The sequence below is a fragment of the Bufo bufo genome, chromosome 3 (assembly GCF_905171765.1).
Source record: "Bufo bufo chromosome 3, aBufBuf1.1, whole genome shotgun sequence".
In the NCBI taxonomy this organism is placed as follows: domain Eukaryota; kingdom Metazoa; phylum Chordata; class Amphibia; order Anura; family Bufonidae; genus Bufo; species Bufo bufo.
In genome coordinates, this window is record NC_053391.1 from 38,771,305 (window position 1) to 38,792,508 (window position 21,204).

At 44.9% G+C, this 21,204-nt stretch overlaps 1 protein-coding gene across 4 annotated transcripts in view; it reads right to left on the reverse strand.

Annotated features, from left to right (window-relative positions):
• Positions 1-10,629: 10,629 nt before the first annotated feature.
• TTC3 (tetratricopeptide repeat domain 3) overlaps positions 10,630-21,204 on the reverse strand; it is a 174,330-nt gene continuing 163,755 nt past the window's right edge. For all 4 annotated transcript variants that reach the window (XM_040423100.1, XM_040423102.1, XM_040423104.1 and 1 more), the window contains 5 exons: positions 17,861-18,204; positions 14,942-15,086; positions 14,717-14,848; positions 13,436-13,528; positions 10,630-12,718 (listed from right to left, as the gene is read on the reverse strand). In XM_040423100.1, the coding sequence (XP_040279034.1) occupies positions 12,611-12,718; positions 13,436-13,528; positions 14,717-14,848; positions 14,942-15,086; positions 17,861-18,204 (822 nt within the window). In that variant the 3' untranslated portion in view covers positions 10,630-12,610. The remainder of the gene's footprint in view (positions 12,719-13,435; positions 13,529-14,716; positions 14,849-14,941; positions 15,087-17,860; positions 18,205-21,204) is intronic.

Consider the following 21,204-nt stretch of genomic DNA (forward strand, 5'->3'; position numbering starts at 1 on the left):
TTGGCGCAGCTGCCCCTAAGAGAACTACCCCCACAGTTCTGAAGTGTAGAAACTGTAACCAGCCTGCAAGCACTGGAGGCAGAATCCACAGCAGATGGGGCAGACAGCTTAGATTAGCAGTGGCTATGTAGCTGAGAAAAGCATAGAGAACAAGGACAAAAGAGGTAAAGACCACTTCTCTATAATGCCTACTAGAAGTTTATGAATCAATTACCTGGGTGTTACCAGTTAATGGGTGTGTCCCTGCACCCCACTTGCAAGAATGACTGGATAGAGTTGGACTAGGCAGGGACACACCAGCAACTGGTAACACCCAGATGGACCTTCACTGCAGACCATACATAAATCTCTATCATGAATGATAGAGGAATGGAACACTAGTTTTATGAAAGTATACTCCAGAGAATTATCATCACATGGGGAATACAAGCAGCTACTACACAGACTTACTCTTCAAATAGCATCACACAGATATCGGTCACAATCATCAATCCTATTAAATCAGGCATGCCAGCTGGTAGGGTTGATCCTTTTTCTCTGCAATCAGTATTACTGATGCAAAGAATTTCTTACTTAGTTATATATGAACAAGGTGCTCGAAGCAGCAAGGGGGCTGGCCTAGCCCCTGAGAGCACTTCTCCACCTCTCCCTGTCCCCTACCGTGAGACTGACAGGGCCAGGCACAGGCATCCTTGCTGCTCTGAAGCTCATGCATGCACCAGTGCAGATCTCATGTAAACTGGTCCATACTACTGTATAATGTCCTTCATTGCTGCGGCTTCTAAGGGTGAACCAGAGTTAGGGAGTGGGATCCCCTATGTAACCATATGCCTGGGCAGGTTGGATTTCTGCTAGTCCCCACCTGGTATTGGCTGTCGACGCCAGCTGTTTTAATCCGTGTGACGGGTTGGATAACCCCCTTTTGAATAATCACAAACCCTGGTGGCAGCTCCAGGTTTAAAGGGGTTCTCCCACAAATAATGTACAGAAATAATTAAAATCAGACATCATCTAGTACATGACAATCTCTAACAAAGCTAGAACCAGCCCTGTACCTCACATGGATCCAGAGATCTCCCCATTCATTACTCTTCTAGATTTATATCAAGCTGGAAGCTCAGAGGTGTGTCCTTTCTGCTGCAGCTCTCTCCCTATTACAGCTTGGGAAACAGTTGAAGGATGAAACTGAGTGCAAGTGTCCACTTACAATAAAAAAAAAAAAAAAAAAAAAAAAAGTGTTCAGATCCAGGTGCTGGTTTGAAAACTGCAGAATATTTCTTGTGGGACAACCCCTTTAAGTGGCAGAGGTGATACCCCACCAGTGCTCCTGTTCCAGTCCTCACCAGGTTACTGCTGGTCTTTGCTTCTTGACACACAGGAAATGGCTGCTCAGCCAATCACTGGGTGAGGCGGGTCACTGCTGTGGTCAGTGATTGGCTGAGGGCATTTCCTCTGTTCAGAAACGCCAGGAAGCAGAGACCAGCAGGAACCTGGCGAGTAGGCGCAACTGGGGATCGATGGAGTGAGTTTTATGCCGTTCTGAGCCTTTACACTGGGTTCACACCTGAGCGTATTCGATAAGCGCTGTTTACAGGCGATTTTATCGGGCGTTTTTGTATTTTGGAAACGCGCGTCGTATACGCGTCGTTCTTGCTATTGACCACAGAGGCGTACAATGAAAAACAGGTGTTATGCGCGACAATGCGCCCCAAAGAAGCTCCTGTACTTCTTTGGGTGTAGGGCGTTTTACAGTGTGTTCATACGCACTGTAAAACGCTCAGGTGAGAACCATGCCCATAGGGAAACATTGGTTTTTGCCTGTTGAGCGTTTTACAGCGTGTAGGAACGTGCTGTAAAACGCCCTACGCCCCAAGAAGTGCAGGAGCTTCTTTGCGGCGTATTGTCGCGCATAACACCTCAGTTTTTCATTGTACGACTCTGTGGTCAATAGCAAGAACGCGCATACGACGCACGTTTCCAAAATACAAAAACGCCTGTAAAAAGCGCTTATCGAATACGCGTTTAGGTGTGAATCCAGCCTTAAATAAATTGGCCAGAGAACCCCTTTAAACTATGGTTTACAGGAGGTGTTGGGAGCTCGGTATCCGAAAAGCTCAAGTCTGACAACTTTACCAATATCATAAATGAATGAGCACAGAATTCTGGACTTTAGTTGAGGGGGGGAAATTCACATTAACTTCAGAAAACCAGGGCTATTTTATTTTGCCTAAAAGTTAGAAAAATTGTCAAAATTAGCATTACATCAGGTCTATACACTCTTCCCTGCAAGTAGGTGACCAACTCATTTTAACAAACTTTAAAAGAATTTCCATTTAAATCAAATTATTTTATTTAAAAAATACATATTTTTTTTAATAGGATATACACTGATCAACCACAACATTAAAAACACTTATAACTGGTGAAGTAAATAGCATTGATCATATCATGACAATGGCTCCTGTTAAAGGATGGGCTAGATTAGGCAGCAACCATGGGTGTACACACAGTATGTCACAAAAGTCAGTCCACCCCTCACATTTTTGTAAATCTTTTATTCTATCTTTTCCTGGGACAACACTGAAGATCTGACACTCTGATACAATGTACAGTAGTCGGTGTACAGCTTGTATAACGGTGTACATTTGATGTGCCCTCAAAATAACTCAACACACAGTCCTTAATGTCTAAACCGCTGGCAACAAAGCTGAGTACACCCCTAAGTGAAAATGGCCAAACTGTGCCCGATTAGCCATTTCCCCTCCCCGGTGTCATGTGACTCGTTAGTGTTACAGGGTCTCAGGTGTGAATGGGGAGCAGGCGTGTTATATTTGGGGTTATCGCTCTCACACTGGTCACTGGAAGTACAACATGGCTCTTCAAGGCAAAGAACTCTGAGGATCTGAAAAAAAGAATTGTTGCTCTACATAAAGATGGCCGAGGTTATAAGAAGACCACCACCACCCTGAAACTGAGCTGCAGCGCGGTGGCCAAGGCCATATGGCGGTTTAACAAGACGGGTTCCACTCAGAACAGACCTTGCCATGGTCGACCAAAGAAGTTGAGTGCACGTGCTCAGCGTCATCTCCAGAGGTTGTATGAGTGCTGCCAGCATTGCTGCAGAGGTTACAGGGGTGGGGGGTCCGCCCGTCAGTGCTCAGACCATACGCCGCACACTGCATCACATTGGTCTGCATGGCTGTCTTCCCAGAAGGAAGCCTCTTCTAAAGATGATGCACAAGAAAGCCGGCAAACAGTTTGCTGAAGACAAGCAGACTAAGGCTCCATTCACACGTCCGTGGTGTGTTGCGGATCCGCAACACACCCGGCCGGCACCCCCTATAGAAATGACTATTCTTGTCCGCAGCTGCGGACAAAAATAGGACATGTTCTATCTTTTGCGGAGCTACGGACATGAAGATAGGGGCCCCGCTCCGCAAATGCTGACCGCACACTGTGTGCTGTCCGCATCCATTCCGTCCCCATAGAAAATGAATGGGTCCGCACCCGTTCCGCAAAATTGCGGAACGGATGCGGACCCATTTGCAGACTTGTGAATGGAGCCTAAGGACATGGATTACTGGAACCATGTCCTGTGGTCTGATGAGACCAAGAGAAACTGATTTGGTTCGGATGGTGTCAGGCGTGTGCGGGGGCAACCAGGTGAGGAGCACAAAGACAAGTGTGTCCTGCCTACAGTCAAGCATAATGGTGGGAGTGTCATGGATTAGGGGCTGCATAAGTGCTGCCGGCTGTGGGAGCTGACATACTGAAGCAGAGAATGATCCCCTACCTTCAGAAACTGGGCCGCAGGACAGCATTCCAACATGATAACGACCCCAAACACACCTCCAAGACCACCACTACCTTGCTAAAGAAACTGAAAATAAAGGTGTTAGGCCCCTTTCACACGGGCGAGATTTCCGCGTGAGTTGAACGCATTGCACCCGCACTGAATCCGGACCCATTCATTTCTATGGGGCTGTGCACATGACCAGTGATTTTCACACATCACTTGTGCGTTGCGTGAAAATCGCAGCATGCTCCTCTTTGTGTGTTTTTCACGTAACGCAGGCCTCATAGAAATGAATGGGGTTGCATGAAAATTGCTAGCATCCGCAAGCAAGTGCGGATGCGGTACGATTTTCACGCACGGTTGCTAGGAGACGATCGGGATGGGGACCCGATCATTAATATTTTCCCTTATAACACAGTTCTAAGGGAAAATAATAGCATTCTGAATACAGAATGCATAGTACAATAGGGCTGGAGGGGTTAAAAAAATAATAATTTAACTCACCTTAATCCACTTGTTCGCGCAGCCGGCATCTCTTCTGTCTTCTTTTGTGAGGAATAGGACCTTTGATGACGTCACTACGCTCATCACGTGGTCCGTCACATGATCCATCACCATGGTAAAAGATCACATGATGGACCATGTGATGAGCGTAGTGACGTCATCAAAGGTCCTTTTCCTCACAGATGAAGACAGAAGAGATGCCGGCTGCGCGAACAAGTGGATTAAGGAGAGTTAAATTATTATTAATTTTTTTTTTTAACCCCTCCAGCCCTATTGTACTATGCATTCTGTATTCAGAATGCTATTATTTTCCCTTATAACCATGTTATAAGGGAAAATAATACAATCTACACAACCTTGAACCCAAACCTGAACTTCTGTGAAGAAGTTCGGGTCTGGGTACCACATTCAGTTTTTTATCACGCACGTGCAAAACACATTGCACCCGCACGATAAAAACTGAACGCAATCGCAGTCAAAACTGACTGCAATTGCGTACCTACTCGCGCGGGTTTGCCGCAATGCACCGGGACGCATCCAGACCTCATCCGGACACGCTCATCTGCAAGGGGCCTTAGACTGGCCAAACATGTCTCCACACCTAAACCCTATTGAGCATCTGTGGGGCATCCTTAAATGGAAGGTGGAGGAGCGCAAGGTCTCTAACATCCACCAACTCCGTGATGTCATCATGGAGGAGGGAAGAGGATTCCAGTGGACACCTGTGAAGTTCTAGCGACCTCCATGCCCAAGAGAGTTAGGCCTCATGCACACGACAGCGAATAATGGCCGTGTGACAGCTGTTTAAGTAACGGCCGTTACACGGCCATTTTAAGCACCAATGAAAGTCTATGGGGCTATTCACATGGCCCTTTTTTTAACGGCCAGTGAATAGCGTACGTCCAAAAATAGGACAGACGGACCCCACTGAAATCAGTGGGAGAGTTTTTAACAGCTGATTGACATGAGTGCACCCATCTAACGGCCGTTAAAAACGGGTAAACTTTATATGGCCATTTAGGGGTTAAAAAAAACACCTCACCTCATCCACTTGCTCGCACTGCGGCAGTCTCTTCATTGAGCAGGACAAGCGATATGCATGGTGACGTAACCACGTGGGAGCGCTCAGTGACGTCATCGCGCACATGGCAGGTCCTGTTCAGTGAAGAGAGAGGAGACTGCTGCAGCGCGAGCAAGTGGATAAGGGTGGGGCATTATTTAAACCACTGGGGAAATTATTTAAGATGGGGCCCTACATTGGGGGCATCATTAAAGCTGGTGGCGATAATAAAAATACAAAAAATCACACACCATGGGGGACATTATTTTACCAGGGGGCCTAAATGGGGGACATTATAAAAGCTGGGGACAGCAAAAAAATTAATAAAAATAATCCTACACTATGGGGGACATTATTTTAGCTGGGGGCCTACAATCCTGTTTTCTCAGAAGGGTGTGTCTAGAAATAACTGCCAATCAAATTCATCTATTTTTCATGTCTGTTTTTAACGGACACGAAAAACTGATGCAAAACAGACATTAACCACTTTCCGTCCGCCCATAGGATATAAACGTCCTATGGGTGATCTCTATTTCTGAAAGCACGTTTTAAAACGTCCGTTCAGAAAGTGCAGCTGCACGCTAATCGTGCAGCTGCTGATCGGGTTGCCCGCTGTGTCCCTGCCTTCTGGATCGCTACATACACAGCGCTCACCGAGCGCTGTGTATGCAGAGCAGGAAGCGCCATGCACTTCCTGTTCCGGCCCGGCGGTCATGTGACCGCCGCGACCGGAGAGTGCAGGAGCTGTGTGAGGTCTTTCACAGACCTCGATCAGCCCTGCTCTGAGGCTGTACAGCGCTGAATTATGCTGTACAGCCTCTCTGGGGGGTGCATTTCTTCTGTAACTGGGGCTACTATGTCAGCCCCAGTTACAGGAGAAATCAACAGTGAAAAGAAAAAGTGAAGCAAATGTCCCCCAGAGGTCTTGTATGACCTTATGGGGGACGAAAAGTGTAAAAAAAAATATAAAAAAATAAAGGGTTTAAAAAAAAAAAAAAAAAAAAAAAAAAAAAGGGTCAAAACAAGCAATTTTTGTCACCTTGCATCACAAAAGGTGCAACACCAAGTGATCAAAAACGCGTATGTCCCACAAAATGGTACCAATAAAACCGTCACCTCATCCTGCAAAATATGAGCCCCTACATAAGAAAATCTCTCAAAAAATAAAAAAAAACTATAGCTCTCAGAACATGGACACATTAAAACATAATTTTTTTGTTTCAAAAATGCTATTATTGTGTAAAACTTTAATAAATGAGAAAAAGTATACATATTAGGTATCGCCACGTCCGTAACAATCTGCTCTATAAAAATGTCACTTGACTGAACCCCTCAGGTGAACGCTGTAAAAATAAATAGAAACTGTGCTAAAACAACCAATTTTTTGGTCACCTTGCCCCATAAAGTGTTATAATGAATGATCAAAAAATCATATGTACCCAAAAATAGTACTAATAAAACTGGCACCTTATCCACTAGTTTACAAAATGGGGTCACTTCTTGGGAGTTTCTACTGTAAGGGTGCATCAGGGGGCTTCAAATGGGACATGGCATCTAAAAACCATGTGGAGTTCCTTTTCTTCTGCGCCCTGCCGTGTGCCCATGCAGCAGTTTATGACCACATGTGGGGTGTTTCTGTAAACCACAGAATCTGGGTAATAAATCTAGAGTTTTGTTTGGCTGTTAACCATCGATGGATTAAAATGGAAAATCTGCCAAAAAAGTGAAATTTAAAAATTTGATCTGCATTTTCCTTTAATTCTTGTGGAACGCATAAAGGGTTAACAAAGTTTGCAAAATCGGTTTTGAATACCTTGAGGGGTGTAGTTTCTACAATGGGGTCATTTATGGGGGTATCCACTATGTAGGCCCCACAAAGTGACTTCAGACCTGAACTGGTCCTTAAAAAGTGGGTTTTGGCAATTTTCTTAAAAATTTGAAGAATTGCTTCTAAACTTCTAAGCCTTCTAACGTCCTAAAAAAATAAAATGACATTTCCAAAATGATGCCAACATAAAGTAGACATATGGGGAATGTTAAGTAATAAATATTTTATGAGGTATCACTTTCTGTTTTAAAAGCAGAGAAATTGAAATTTAGAAAATTGCGAATTTTTCTAATTTTTGGGTAAATTTGTGATTTTTTCATAAATAAAGGTGAAATATTTTGACTCAAATTTATGACTATCATGAAGTACAATGTGTCACGAGAAAACAATCTCTGAATGACTTGGATAAATAAAGGCGTTCCAAAGTTATTACCACATAAAGTGAGATATGTCTGTTTTGCAAAATTAGGCCTGGTTAGGAAGGGGGCAAATGGCCCAGATGGCAAGTGGTTAAAAACAGACACCGCCAGAAAAGGGATGCACACAATGATGCAACATGGCCATGAAAAACTGACAGTGTGTCCGTTTTTTCCCCACTGTCGTGTGCATGTAGCCTTAAGGCAGTACTGGGAAATAATGGTGGCCACACAAAATATTGGCACAGTTTGGCCACTTTCACTTAGGGCTGTACTCACTTTTGTTGCCAGCGGTTTAGACATTAAGGACTGTGTGTTATTTTGAGGGTGCACCTAATGTACACCATTATACAAGCTGTGCACCGACTACTGCACATTGTATCAAAGTGTCAGATCTTCAACGTTGTCCCATGAAAACATAGAATAAAAGATTTACAAATATGTGAGGGGTGTTTTCACTTTTGTGAGATACTGTACAGGGCCCATGGAAAAACTTAGGTGTCCTTGCCAATGAGATTTCTGAGAAATTTAAAATCGCCTTTTTTTTTTTTAATGAAGCTGTGCTTTACCCACTTTACCTGACCTCCATGCCATAAAAAAAATGGAACATGTGGTTCAAATATGGTGCTCCTTCTGAACAGCATATTCCTTAAAGTCTTTACACCAACTGGCATGAATACATTGATAAATGTCCCCCCATACAGCTTAAGGTCTTTAAATACATGATAAAACTGGATGTCTGCAGCCACCACTAGGGGGAGCTAAGTGCATATAAATATATACAGAATTAAATGGCAGCCATAAAAATCTCTGCACTAAGCATTCCCTAGTGGCAATTGAAGGAAAAAGCCATCGGGAAGCAGGTGGTGGTCAGGGTCGGGCCCCATAGCACTCGTGTGTTCTGCCTTCCTGGTAATGCGTCACTGGCAGCAATTGGACAATCAGTTGTTGAAGTTGATATTTTGGAAACAGGAAAAATGGGTCAAGGATGAGTGGAAGGACCTGAGTGACTTTGACAAGGGCCAAAAAGTGATGTCAAGATGACAGGTTCACAGCATCCCAGAAATCTGATCTATGGAGTCCACACTTCACTTACATGACTTAAAAGGTCACTAACTTTTGAAAAAACTTTTGATATGTCATAGAGACGTATGAAAAGTTTTGATTGGTGGAGGTCTGAGTGCTGGGCCCCCCACTGATTTCTAAAATTAAGGGAGAAAAGCACACGAATACTGCACTCTGTCTCCTTGAGGTAGGGAATGAGAACGAGACGGGGCCATACACTTAGGCCTCTTTCACACGGGCGTTGCGGGAAAATGTGCGGGTGCGTTGCGGGAACACCCGCGATTTTTCCGCACGAGTGCAAAACATTGTAATGCGTTTTGCACTCGCGTGAGAAAAATCGCGCATGTTTGGTACCGAAACCCGAACTTCTTCACAGAAGTTCGGGCTTGGGATCGGTGTTCTGTAGATTGTATTATTTTCCCTTATAACATGGTTATAAGGGAAAATAATAGCATTCTGAATACAGAATGCATAGTACAATAGCGCTGGAGGGGTTAAAAAAAAATTAAAAAAAATTTAACTCACCTTAGTCCACTTGATCGCGATGCCCGGCATCTCCTTCTGTCTTCATCTGATCTCTGTGCAGCAACAGGACCTTTGGTGACGTCATTCCGGTCATCACATGATCCATCACCATGGTGATGGATCATGTGATGATCGGAGTGCCGTCACCAAAGGTCCTTTACCTGTAAAATGCTCACCACATGTCCTGTTCAGCAAAGGAGATGCTGGGCCGCGATCAAGTGGACTAAGGCGAGTTTAATTATTTTTAAAAAAAAATTTAACCCCTCTAGAGATGTTTTACTATGCATTCTGTATTCAGAATGCTATTATTTTCCCTTATAACCATGTTATAAGGGAAAATAATAATCATCGGGTCTCCATCCCGATCGTCTCCTAGCAACTGTGCGTTGCTTGCGGATGCTTGCGATTTTCACGCAACCCCATTCATTTCTATGGGGCCTGCGTTACGTGAAAAACGCACAAAGAGGAGCATGCTGCGATTTTCACGCAAGGCACAAGTGATGCGTGAAAATCACCGCTCGTGTGAACAGCCCCATAGAAATTAATGGGTCGGTATTCAGTGCGGGTGCAATGCGTTCACCTCCCGCATCCGCGCGGAATACTCGCTCGTGTGAAAGGGGCCTTAGAGTCTCGCGCACAGAGGAGAAAGAATGCGCTGTACTCTTACTTCTCTACCCTCATTCTATAGATCAGTGGGGGGCTCAGCACTCAGACCCCGCACAGATCTAAACTTTTTATATGTCTCTACGGTATATCAAAAAGTTTTTTGAAAAGTTAGTGACCCTTTAAAAGATCTGCTGCTAATGTCTGGTGCTGGATAATACAGGACACCTTCAGAGGTGTTGTGGAGTCCACACCTCCACATGTATCTGCGGTCACCAGGGGGACCTACTTCATATTGGGTGGGTAGTTTGGAAGTTTTGGCTATGAGTGTACAGCGTAGTTTTGAGAAAATATAGATCGGAAGCCGTGCTAAATATCAAGTGTAACTTTTACAAAAATAAAGCTATAGACAAACTCTCTTACATCTTACAGTGAATTTAATGTGAACACTCCCTATAACAAGGTGCAAAGAGGCAAATGAAAAAGCTCTCAACATAAAAAAAAAATACAGGAGGACATAATAAAAAACAAGCGTCCTTATTAGGGATGAGCGAATCGACTTCGGATGAAACATCCAAAGAGTCGATTTGCATAAAACTTTGTTTCAATACCGTTTACAGTATTAGAATGTATTGGCTCCGATGAGCCGAAGTTATTACTTTTGTGAAGTCTCGCGAGACTTCGCATAATAACTTCAGAAACTGATATATACTGTAAAAAAAACATTTCCCGAACTCTGGTTCAATTCCAACTTGGAGCTGAACCAGAGTTCGGGAAATGGTTTTTTACAGTATAAATCTATTTCGCGAAGTAATAACTTCGGCTCATCGGAGCCAATATATTCTAATACTAGTGCTCTGTACAGTATTGAAATGAAGTTTTATGCGAATCGACTTTGGATGTTTCATCCGAAGTCGATTCGCTCATCCCTAGCCCTAATAAAATGCACAGCGTGACCTGCTTCTGCAGGCTGACCGACAGTGGAAGCCACAGCTTATAATAAAACTAACAAAACAGTGCAATGGCTGGTGTTATAGGGCAAGAGGCACTTAAACGGGTTCTCCAGGCTTTTACTATAGATGACCTATTCTCAGGATAGGTCATCAATATCAGATCGGTGGGGTCCGACACCCGACACCCCTGCCGATCAGCTGCATAAGGAGACGGCGCACACAGTGCCGTCTCCCTTCCTGTCCACTGCTGCAGTCTATGGTCTTTGCCATAGACATCAGCGGTGAACAGGAAGAGAGACGGGAGATGGCACGTGTGCACTGCGTGACCCACCTGCTCATACAGATGATCAGCGGGGGTGCCAGGTGTCGAACCCCTTCCTATCTGTTATTGATGACCTAGTAGTAAAAGCCCGGACAACCCCTTTAAAAGGGCCTATCCCACAAATTTAAAACTTTTTTTTTTTTTTTAACTCCCTTTTCTCAACTTTCTGTGGGCAGACTGCAGCTCACATGAGACAATTAAGTACCTGCATATCCCAGGAAGCACTGCAAATACTACAAGAAAATATTCCCTTTTACATATAGCCCCAGAGATACATATGGTATGTAAGGGTATGGCAACACTGGGTGAGCAACAGCAATCGCAGAGTAGCAGTGATCCCATAGAAATACAACACTGCAGGATTTTTTTGCGACTCATGCTGAAAACCAATACATTACTATGGGATCATCGTTACTCTGCGATCCTGGGCACGACAGGTGTCCACATGTAGCCCCCCCAATTTCCTTCTCCGCTGTCTAGATTCAGACAGGGCTATGTATTTCTATGGATTTAGAAGTAGAGATAAATAAATGGTGCCTGAGCTGCTTCAGATGCCACTCTATGAGGTTAAGGGGAAAGAAGCACGGAAGCTACTGAGCATGTCTGTCCAACAGTGACTGCAGGAGAAAGTGGATCAGAAGGATAAACAGCAGGGGGCGCTACATTAAAAAAAAATTAAAAAAAATAAAAATATAAATTTATTGCAAAAATCCATAATTTGAAATGCCCAATTCAAGGCATACTACTTTTTGTGGGATAACTCCTTTAAAGAAGTCCAGGATTTTTATATTTATGGCCCATCAAAATCTGATTGGCAGGGGTCTGACACCCAGCACCCACCACTGATCAGCTGTTCCGTAGCTACGGTGCCGAAAGTACACACCAGAACTTAGCTCCATCCATTGTGTAGTTCACAATGGAAGCAGCTCTGTTTTTTTTTTTTGTAAAATAAGATTGAACTTTCCGTTACTCGGGCAGGAATCCCAGTGGTTAGAAAAAATGGCTTGTGTGTAGATACTGCTGTTACTTGTTATGGCACCCCCAGGTGTTCTTTTGATTCCCTTTCATAACATCCACCCCATTGCCAATGGTCGCACATGCTCAGTAGCTCATTCCCATCGTCCCCATTCTCTTTGTATACAGAGTCATTCCTGCCGCCTTGCGGTCAACCGATGAGAATCGGCCACTAGCAGAGACCTCTGCTCACCGGCACTAGACATTAATGGGATTTTCTGAAAGACAATTCAAAGGCCAGCAGAGGGAGCATTAACTAGCATGTAATAGCCATATCTATACACAGGACGCTTGGGGGTTAAAATTATTGAAACAGAAACCCCTTTAAATATGCAAATGCCTGCAGAGTCCAGGTTGTGACAATCAAGGTCAAAGCAATCAGAACTCAGGAGCTGGGCAGACTGATGACACGGGATCGGACTGGCACAAGGCAAGTACATGGGAGGAAAGGAGCCAGAAGCTAAAAACAGAGCGTGAACAGGTGGCGTTCTCACAGCTACTCAGGTCTAAAGAGAGCATCAGCATCATGCAGTCCTCATCCTTCCTGAGAGGACAGGGAAGTCTTCTGGTAGGAGAGCGTGTTCTCGGCAGGTTGGACAGGTGCTCTGAGTGTGGAGCCAGGTCTTGATACACTGCAAAAACAGACATCAAGATGCAACATCAGCGCTGAAAAACTGAACACGTGACCAGCACTGGCTTCTTCTGGAGCCGGGATTATAAAATGGGTTCCTTTATCCAGAAACAGCACCACTCTTTCCTACAGGTTGTATCTGGTACTACAGCTCAGCCCCTTTTAAAGGGGTTTTCCTCATCAATATCAGATCAGTGGGGTCAGAAACCCAGCTCCTCCACCGATCAGCTGTTTTGGCAGCAGTCTATGTCAGAAACCGCCAGAGCCGTAAGCACAACATTTCATCCACCGTGTAGTTTCTGTCATCCTACAGATCAGTTTCCATTCACTTGAAGAAGACCTAAGATGCAGTACCCCGCATGGAAGTTAGTGCTTCTGGCATTCGCTGTCTGAAACAGCTGACTTGTAGGGGTACCAGCTGTCAGACCCCCACTGATCTGATATAGATGACTTATCACATATCCAAAGTACCAGAAAAACCCTTTAAGTAAATAGGGCTGATCTACAATAACAAACATCCCATGTGTGGTGGCATTTCTTGCCCTGGACAGCCCCTTTAATCTCTTAAGGACCTCCGCCATACATGCTCGGCGAAGGTCCGTTCTCTAAACATGGCGCTCGCTCAGAAGCTGAGCAAGAGCTGTAGTCACCGCATGCCTGCAGACACCTGGAGACAATGTCCGTGATAGACCATAATGCAGACCATCCCAATACTCACATGCTTGTGGAAGTAGTGACCGCAGTCCAGCTTGTGTACTGGGAACTGTTTCAGCTCATCGTGGCAGATTATACAGGGGTCTTCACCAAAGGACTGTACAAAAGACAACCGTATAAGCAGTCAGTAAATCATATCCATCAGCCCCCGGATGGCTGTCTCACAAAGACTACTGCAACATCCACCCCTGCGGCCTCCCCTCCAATCCATCCACTGCCAATCCCTTCACAGGCTCCCCACTGCCCAGAGAATTCACTCCAAAAAAAATTAACAATGACACACAAATCAGTCCACAACCTGTTCCCTCCAAACATCTCTGACCTAATCTCCTGATACCTCCTCACATGTAATCTCCAGTCCACAACCTGTCCCCTCCATACATCTCTGACCTAATCTGATACCTCCTCACATGTAATCTCCAGTCCACAACCTGTCCCCTCCATACATCTCTGACCTAATCTCCTGATACCTCCTCACATGTAATCTCCGTACATCTCTGACCTAATCTCCTGATACCTCCCCACATGTAATCTCCAGTCCACAACCTGTCCTCTCCGTACATCTCTGACCTAATCTCCTGATACCTCCCCACATGTAATCTCCAGTCCACAACCTGTCCTCTCCATACATCTCTGACCTAATCTCCTGATACCTCCTCACATGTAATCTCCATACATCTCTGACCTAATCTCCTGATACCTCCCCACATGTAATCTCCAGTCCACAACCTGTCCTCTCTATACATCTCTGACCTAATCTCCTGATACCTCCCCACATGTAATCTCCAGTCCACAACCTGTCCCCTCCATACATCTCTGACCTAATCTCCTGATACCTCCTCACATGTAATCTCCGTACATCTCTGACCTAATCTCCTGATACCTCCCCACATGTAATCTCCAGTCCGCAACCTGTCCTCTCTATACATCTCTGACCTAATCTCCTGATACCTCCCCACATGTAATCTCCAGTCCACAACCTGTCCCCTCCATACATCTCTGACCTAATCTCCTGATACCTCCTCACATGTAATCTCCATACATCTCTGACCTAATCTCCTGATACCTCCCCACATGTAATCTCCAGTCCACAACCTGTCCTCTCCATACATCTCTGACCTAATCTCCTGATACCTCCCCACATGTAATCTCCAGTCCACAACCTGTCCTCTCCATACATCTCTGACCTAATCTCCTGATACCTCCTCACATAATCTCCAGTCCACAACCTGTCCTCTCCATACATCTCTGTGTGAACATCTACAACCTAGTGATAAGATCACACCTCTAAATCATTAGAATTCTGCCACTTGACTTTGGCTCCTCCAGTGACCACTCCCCATGGGTGCTTCGGTTGGGGTGAAGAAAGCTGGATTATACCAGATGCTACATTAGACACATTCAGTCCAGTTGTGTTCTGTGGGAAAAAAAAGAACAGAAAATGTTATCTGACGATAGGTTAAATAAAGTGCTAAATGATTCGGATGGTCCGTGACAGAACTCTTCTTACTGGAGAGGCTGGAGGTGGAGGGCTCTTGGCCTGGTAGTCCAGTATGTATTCTGTCACACTGCAGATTATATCCTCATGCGATAAACCAGACAAAGTCCCACTATTTCGAGCTCGGAAATACTTGATGAAGTTGGTAAGTTCAGAACTGCAAAAAGAACAATGACATACGGCTAAAGCTATGCTGGAGGACAGACTGTACAAACCAGCCGGAAATCCATCTAAATTCCAAGTTAATAATGGAACAAACACACCAAGGAGGGGGATGAATATGAGGATAGGCGCTAATCTTGGTGTTTGCACTCAGCAAATTGCTATGTGCAGGGCTTTGCTTTTTCCCTTGTGTAATATTTGTAATGACCCCCCCCCCCCCCCCCCATGCCCAGGCCCCTCATACAGGTGAAACTCTAAAAATTAGAATATCGTGCAAAGTTCACTTATTTCAGTAATGCAACTTAAAAGGTGAAACTAACATGAGATAGACTCATTACATGCAAAGCGAGATATTTCAAGCCTTTATTCGTTATAATTTGGATGATTATGGCTTACAGCTTATGAAACCCTGAAGTCACAATTTTGAGGTCCCCTTTGCTCAGGGGGTATGGATTAATTAGCTGACTAGAGTGTGACACTTTGAGCCTAGAATATTGAACCTTTTCACAATATTCTAATTTTAAGTTGCATTACTGAAATATATGAACTTTAGCACGATATTTTAATTTTTCGAGTGTCACCTGTAGGTTATACTTACCGTGCTTCCTGGCACCTGCATTGCTCCTGATGCCTGCACGGCCGCCGGTGTATCTCCCCGCTGTGCAGATCAAAACATCCGGCGATGGGGGGGGGAGAGTAGAGCCAACAGCAGGTCACGTCAGGGATGTGCCTAACTAGCGTTCCCCGCCATTCTAGAGAGACTCGTCCCCAGCACGGCCTGCTATTGGCTAATCAACAACCCCCGCCACCATATGTTTTGATCCGCACAACGGGGAGATGCAACGATCAGGAGCAACGCGGGTGCCAGGGTAAGAATAATCTATATGATGTGCTTGGGCATTGGGGGGTCTTTATATGGATAACCCCTTTAAATGGTGTGCACACCTACTGAGCGAGTTACTAGTGGGGCTAGCCTGTTGGTTTTGGGAAGTACAATAAAACAAATTAGAAAATGGGATGACAAGTTTTATTTCCGGCAACTTCATCAGCAAAATGCAGCCATCAATTTGTGGTAGCATGTATTCTGCGTATGGTGCCCTTCGCTCACGAGGCATAGGTGAGGATCAATGGCTGCTAATTCAATGTCATTTCAATATAACAATCTGATAAGGAAGGGTTAGAAAGATTACAACTAAAGCAGGCCATCCACAAGCAAAAAATGTTTTCTTTTTTTAATTTCTCCTCCCTGCCTTCTGAGAGTCATACATTTATTTTTCGGTTGCTTTTTTTTTTTTCTTTGTGGGATGTGGGACTTAAATGTGAAAAATGCAATTCCGACTTCTTTTATGGCATTCTTGGTGTGACAAATGACATATTAACTTTACTCAGCGGCTCAGTAAGACTGCAGCGACACCAGTTTTTATTATATTTACTACTTTTAGAAAATATAAAACCTAGCAAGCAACAGCTTCACTTGATACTGCTTCTGTGTAAACTCCACTTTATGATAATTTTTATTCATTTTTTGGGAGACAAGGTGCCAAAAATAATTCTGCCACAACGCATAATGAATAGTGTGATATTTGTATCCTTTGTAATTATTTTGTATTTTCTTATTTTGAGAAAGGTCTTTTTTTTTTTTTTTTAAATAACTTTATTCAATGGATTTTTACTTTTTTGTTAGTTCTCTTAGATGACAAACCTGTGATGGTTCACAATAAATCTGTGAACAGCAAATTTATCAACATTCCCTTACAGCCTGCCAGAGGATAACATGTCAGGACTGAGGTCTTCAGAAGGCCATCAGCTGCAGACCAGAGGACAGGGGGGGGGAACGTGCTCCTTGTCGGACCACTAAGATGCAGCAGTCACTATCCACTGAAGCATCTGTTTAAGGCCTCATGCACACAGCCGTTGTTTTGGTTCACATCAGAGCCGCAGTTTTGGCGGCTCGGATGCGGACCCATTCACTTTAATGGGGCCGCAAAAGATGACCCCACAAAAAAAACAAAAAACAACATGTCCTATTCTTGTCGGCGCTTTGCGGACAAGAAATGGCAGTTATATTGAAGGCTGTCCGCGCCGTTCCGCAAAACGGTTGTGTGCATGTAGCCCAACAGTGGGGACTGGAGCTAGCTCGGATCTTGACCACTGTTGATGGGTGTCAGCTGAGTAACACAGCCGGCATCCGCTGTGTATGGAGCGGTCACAAGCTGTGTGTACTTTACTTTTTAGTGACCAGTGATGTCCAAATGATCAATTGGTCGCTAAGAGATTAACATTAGCTAAAAACATTGATTTTAGCAGGACTGAACATCTAGTGTACAGGGGCCTCCCGACAGCATTTGTTAGGGGAGAAACGGATCAAGCATTTGGATTTAAACATGCCTGATCCCTTAGTTCTCTGGGAGATCCACCAGAGGTGTCTCACAGCAGCTTCATATTCAGAACACATGCACACTTGGCCAAACAGAGCATGCATGTGTATAGGACCCCAAGAGAGAGAGAGCCGTTGGTGGATGGCTATCTTAAATGCATGGTCTGAGCTGCATCTCAAACCCTGCTGCTGTAGTACATCATTGGATATGTCATTTTTACCAGACTATTGCACACGGACACATCAGACCTTGCTCTGCACGGACAGAGGGAGGGGTGATGTCCCGAATCCTGAGAGCGGACAATAAGAAATGCAATTGTAGAAGAGAGAAGCGGACATGATGTGAAGGAAAACACAGGACAGTAGGAATTGTAGAGAACTTCAGCGGTTACCTTTTATAATGTGGAAATACGTCATGGAGCTCCTCAATGATCTTATCAAATAAAGTTGGTTTTGCAGGTGAAGGCAGTCTGCTGTCCGGCGGCCTATTTCCCTTTCTGTCAGTGCCAGTTGCCCCATGACCCTTTACAGGAGAAGGAGCCGGGGCCTTAGGCTTAACGCTATTAGATGCAGGAAGTGTCTGAGGTTTGATGGGAGATTTCTGCTTGGCTTTTTTATTGGCAGCGGTTTTGTTTACTGGGGACTTGACAGGAACTGGATTAGATAGTTTGACAGGTGATGGACCAGGGTTAGTCAACACAGGAGCTGAAATTCTTGCAGAAGATTCTGGAAAAACCTGAAAAGAGAAGATCATACAGTGAGATACATAAACAAAATTTAAGTCATAAGCAAAAGACATAACTGTGGGATCAGATCCTTCTATGAATCTACTCCATACACTACGTGCTTAGCGAGCCTACCAGATTTACACATTACGGTCAGAATATGGTGATGTAAAAAAATGGTATTACTTATCGGTAATTTGATTTTACAGATCCCATGACAGCACCACCGGAGAGAGGAGGATCCGCCCTCCAGAGACAGGAAACCTGTAGAATAAAATGGGCGGACACACTCCTCCCCTTCAGTGAGTTTTCCAAGTATCGGAGGAAGGCCGCCAACATATGTTAGACATGTAATGAAACTTTTTTTTTTTTTTGCAACACCCGTGCAGTATAGAAGGACCACCAGGGGGGGGAACCAGGGTGCTGTCATTGGCTCTGTAAAATCAAATTACCGGTAAGTAATAAAAAAAATTCCTATCGCCCATGACAGCACCACCGGAGACTTACTAGAGTAATCCCTAAGGGTGGGAAGTACAGAGAAGAACCCCTTTACCAAAGGAAGAATCTCCAGAAAAGCTCAAGTCCAGCCTGTAGTGCTTAAAAAAGGTGGAAGGTGAAGACCAGGTGGCTGCCCTGCAAATTCTCTCGATTGGGATCAAGGACCTCTCTGCCCAGGTAGCAGCTACCGCGGTGGAGCTGAAACTAGGGAAGATCTCTCAATGGCCCTGAAAAATCTGGAAACCCAAGGGCTCCCGGCTATGTTCTGGTTAAACAGAGCGGACAGGGCAGAGACCTGAACTGTCAGGGTACTGATTGCTAGACCTAGTTCTAGACCATTCTGAAGGAACTCAAGGATAGTATGTAGAGGAGCAACTGAAGGAATGTCCCTCAACTGGATCTGGGCGAAATCTAGAAATTTGTGCCAAATTTTGCTATAAATCCCTACTGTAATTTCATTTTTGCTCTATAGCAGGGTAGAGATTAGAGCATTTGAGAACCCTTCCTTTTTTAATAGCCACCTCTCAAAATCCAGGCCGTTAAGTGTAAATTGTCCACGGCTGGATGCATTACTGGTCCCTGGCTCAGAAGGCCCTGGACTGCGGGAAGCACCTAGGGATCGGAGACCGACATGGTCCAGAGGCCCGTGAACCAGGACCTCCTGGGCCAGAAGGGGGCGATTAGAATTACTGTGGCCAACTCTTCCATGATTTTTTGTAAAACCCGGGGAATCAGGGGAAAGGCATAAACCAGGCGGAATTTCCACTCCTGCGCCAGGGCATCTATCCCACAAGGGGATCCCGCTTGGTTCAGGGAATAGAATCTTGCCACCTTCTTGTTTGAATGGGTAGCAAATAAGTCGATCTCTGGGATGCCCCAAAAATCCACTATTTTCTGGAAAATGAAAGGGTCTAGAGACCATTCCCCATGAGACAGGGTATGGTGGCTCAGGAAATCCGCCTGTTTGTTTTCCACACCCCTGATGTGAACTGCAGAGATCGAGGTGCACACTCTCTCTGCCAGACCCAAAATGAAATAAGCTTCTTCCATGAGGGTTCTGCATCTTGTCCCTCCCTGTTTGTTTAAATAGGAGACTACAGTTCTGTTGTCCAAAAGAATCCTTAGGTCTCTTCCCTTTATTTTTGGGAGGGACGCCCTCATTGCAAGGCCGACTGCCATCAACTCTTTTAGATTGGAGGACTTTACTCTCTGTAAGGGGTCCCAACGACCCTGGAAGGAAGTTCCCTGAATGTGGGCTCCCAACCCCCAAGGACTTGCGTCCGTGGTCAGGCAAACTAACCTGTCCGTCTTCCACGGGGCACCCCAGATAAGATTCTCCGTATCTAACCACCAGGATAGCTTCTGGAGGGTCTGGACTGAGATCTTCAGCTTTGAGTCTAAAGACCTGCTTCCCTTCCAATTGGACAGGATTTCCCACTGTAAGATGTAGCTGTGCCCACCTTACTGCCGGAACGCAAGACGTGAGGGAGCCCAGGACTGACATCGCTGTTCTTATTGAGGTAACTGGCCTCCTGGTGAGGTTTCTGATCTTGTTTTGAACGATAGCCACCTTTTCGGTAGGTAAAAAACATTTCTGGAGAGATGAGTCCAGGATTAAGCCCAGGAAGGTCTGCCTTCTTGCTGGATGGGGTCTTGACTTCTCTTCGTTTATTATCCAACCCAATTTGTTTAAAATGGACCGGACTTCTGATACTGCTGAATTGCAGGCTTCTTCTGTCTGACCCACAATTAAGAAGTCGTCTAGGTAAGGGATAAAGAGATAATCCCTTTTCCTTATGTGAGCCGCCATTTCCGCCACCAGCTTTGTGAACACTCTCGGGGCCATGGAAAGGCCGAAAGGGAGAGCCTGAAATTGAAAATGTTCCTGGTTACCCCTAAAGAGACGAAAAGGCCGACTGAATCTATTTTTATAAGAAAAAGATCCCTGGAAACCAGGAAACTTCTTCTTCCTGTCTGCCGCCTTGTCCAGAAGATAGTCTAAGCTTGGACCAAAAAGGTATTCCCCCTCACATGGGACTCCACAGAGTTTTGATTTGGAAGCAATATCCCCACTCCAAATTTTTAGCCATAGCGTTCTGCCGATCTGGCTGCCATCCTAACCGAGTCAGCTGAGGCATCCGCCAGAAAGTCGGCTGCCTTCCTAATTGTAGGGAGGGAGGTCAAGATATCTTCCCGGAGGCACCTATTTTTTAACCGAGACTCTAGCTCGGTTAACCAGACAATAAGAGACCGGGCCGTACAAGTGGAGGGTATGCTGGGCCTAAAAGAGGAGGTCGATGCCTCCCAAGCTCCTTTAAGAAAGGCATCCGCCTTTTTATCTAGAGGGTCCTTTAATATTCCTGTATCCTCAAATGGTAGGGCCGTCTTTCTGGAGACCTTTGATATAGCCACATCAATTCTAGGTGCCTTATCCCAAGAGGCAGAATCTTCATCTTTAAAGGGAAATTTACGTTTAAGATTCTTTGATATAAATACCCTCTTATTGGGTTTTC